This window comes from Vicia villosa, linkage group LG5 (genome assembly GCF_029867415.1).
Source record: "Vicia villosa cultivar HV-30 ecotype Madison, WI linkage group LG5, Vvil1.0, whole genome shotgun sequence".
Taxonomy (NCBI): domain Eukaryota; kingdom Viridiplantae; phylum Streptophyta; class Magnoliopsida; order Fabales; family Fabaceae; genus Vicia; species Vicia villosa.
In genome coordinates, this window is record NC_081184.1 from 147,449,371 (window position 1) to 147,452,344 (window position 2,974).

A 2,974-nucleotide genomic window follows, 5' to 3' on the forward strand; every position below is an offset into this window, starting at 1 on the left:
AAACTTACCTACAATTTTTTAGGGTGTGATTTATGTTATTTGCCAATAAAAATATGACAAATATACTCAAGGAGTGAAAATAAGATAAAATTGCATAAGTGTGAGAGAAAATTATAAATTAGTCATATTTTTATTGGAAAATAACAAATATACTCCATGAGTGAAAATAAGATAAAATTGCATAAATGTGAGAGAAAATTATATATTAGTCATATTTTTATTGGAAAATAATACAAATTGACAATTACCAAATGACCTAATGATTTGGCACACCATAAATTGATATATTTTTCTTGTGGTTGATGGAACAATCTAAAAAGTTGTGGTTTCTAAAAAAATTGGTTACATTAAAATTGACAAATCGCAATTTAAAGCCTAATGATTTGGCACAAAATAAATAAATATATCTTCGTTACATTGAAAATGAAAATTCTCAGTTTACCTAATGATTTGGTGTATACGGTGTATTCTCTTATCATTCATTCATGTATAAATAAGAGACTCCTCCCCATAGATACCCAAACACATTAAGCTGTGTTGAATATTTCCCACTCTTTTACGGCCTCTTTATTTTCTGTGAGTATTATGAAAACAATACATTTTTCACTATCTTCTGTTTATTATTTTTTGAATTAATAATATGATTTTATTTTACTAATAAATTTTTTGCTGGCAGATATATCAACATGTGGTTTGTACCTAAAGATTTGGTATTTTCAGTGTTAATACTTGTGCTATTGTTAATAACACTATGCTCAAGTTCTTTTGTGAAGAGTGAAAATCAGATAAAATCAACTGTTTTTTTGTCTCCTAAATTTGAGCTTGGTCCTGGATCTGTTATCAATAGATATTATTATGATATTGATTTTCCAAGAGGTCATATAGCACTCAAGAGTTTCAATGCTGAGGTAGTTGATGAAGCTGGTAATTCTGTACCTCTCCATGAAACTTATCTCCATCATTGGGCTATTAACCGATATCATCAAAGTAAACATGTCACACACACAGAATACAGTAGCCATAAGATGCTTCATAACTCTAATCATGTTGAGGTTAGAAATAGTGGCGTATGCCAGGGAAATGTTGTTGGACAATACTTTGGCCTTGGATCCGAAACACGGGGAATAGAACTCCGTATTCCGGATCCTTTTGGTGTAGAGATAGGTAATCCAGAAGATGTTCCTGAAGGATTTGAAGAGAAATGGTTGGTTAATATCCATGCCATCGATACGCGTGGCGCAGAGGATAAGTTAGGGTGCACTGAGTGTAAGTGTGAGCTTTATAATGTTACAGTGGATGAACATGGAAGGAGTATACGGCCAGATTATATAGGAGGTTTGTTATGTTGTCCGGATTATGCACAGTGCAAGTTGAAAGAAGGATTTGAGGGACCAAAGAGAAGCCTGTACTTAAAATACACAGTAAGATGGGTTGATTGGGATGATTCTATAGTGCCTGTTAGGATTTATTTATTTGACGTGACAGATAGTTTGAAACTATCAGATGATAATTCAAAAGGAATCAACCCAGGTCATAATTGTAAGGTAAATTTAATTCATAAAGAAACATGTAGTTTGTGGAAGTGGATTATGTTTAGTTGGAAGGACACTTTGTATTCATGCTGTCAAATGTCAATGCATCGATAACGGTTAGATCAAGATTGGACCCTTCATAAAATAAAGATATTTTGATTATTTTAATTAAGAACCGTGTGATCTAGATCCAATGGTTATTTATGCATTGAATATTAGGGTAAAGTTGTTAATTCTCTCAACTGCAGGAATCCATATTCGATTTCTATTTAAGGCTAAAACATAACGCTAGTCCATTACTTGGTTGGGTATTATAGTGAGCAACTTGAATTTCTTCGTTTCAGATTGAGTATCAAGTTGAATCTTGCAGCACGGATCATAAGGAGGGAAATGGCTGTGTTGATGTGAAGAAGACAAGTGTTCCAATGCAAAATGGTGGGTATGTGATATATGGTGTTGCTCATCAGCATTCAGGTGGGATTGGATCCACCCTATATGGACAGGTAATTGGAAAATTTCTATTACTACCCTTTTGTTAATTTATATAGTTGTTTTGTGAAATTTGCATATGGATTGTGTTTTCAGAATGGAAGGGTTATATGTTCTTCAATACCAAGTTATGGAAAAGGAAACGAAGCCGGAAATGAATCGGGGTACATTGTTGGAATGTCCACATGTTATCCTAAACCAGGTTCTGTGAAGATTATTGATGGTGAAATTTTAACTCTAGAGTCTAAATACAACAGCACCAAAGAGCACGCTGGAGTAATGGGAATTTTCTACATATTAGTAGCTGAACAGCTTCCATACCAACACTTCAGACATTCTACTCGTTCTTCATTTGTTATGAATTAACGAGTAGGTAATGACAAATATATGATAATATGAAAGAGGAATAAAGACTGTATTTGAAAGTGTTACAGAATAATACAGTTATCTGCGTGTACAAGAAAAATAAGATGCAGGCATATTCTAAAGATTATGTCATCAATATTTTATGTCAAATTTTAATGATTATGTAGTTTGTAATGTTATTGGGTTTATCAACTCTTTGTTGTAACATATGGATATATGTTAAGTTTGTAATTATCAGCTCCATACTATATAGCTGATTGATGTAAAAGGGACTTTCATTAAGTGTGACGTTTTTATGATATAATTCTACCTACTTCAAACTAATTCAAAGACCAAAGTATACTTATACGAAGGTACTTTGTTTACCTAGGGTTTCTTATAAAATAAAATTTATTATGTCTTTAAAATCAATTATATCAAATTTAAAATCAATTATATCAAAATTTAATTATGTTAAAATTAATTTTGTTCACCGATAGTTTAAACACACACTAAAATGACATATGATTGAAAAATTTTAAGGGTGTGTTTAGTAGTAAAGAGAAAATCTGAAGAGAGAAAAAAAACTAGAGTTGAAGAAGAGAGTG

At 31.8% G+C, this 2,974-nt stretch overlaps 1 protein-coding gene across 1 annotated transcript; it reads left to right on the forward strand.

Moving 5' to 3' along the window:
• The first annotated feature begins 441 nt into the window (after window positions 1-441).
• On the forward strand, window positions 442-2,691 carry LOC131603079 (uncharacterized). Its single transcript, XM_058875328.1, has 4 exons — window positions 442-576; window positions 677-1,544; window positions 1,877-2,035; window positions 2,118-2,691. Exons 2-4 carry the CDS (start codon window positions 687-689, stop codon window positions 2,385-2,387), a joined length of 1,287 nt encoding a protein of 428 aa, XP_058731311.1. The 5' UTR covers window positions 442-576; window positions 677-686; the 3' UTR covers window positions 2,388-2,691.
• Window positions 2,692-2,974: the final 283 nt, after the last annotated feature.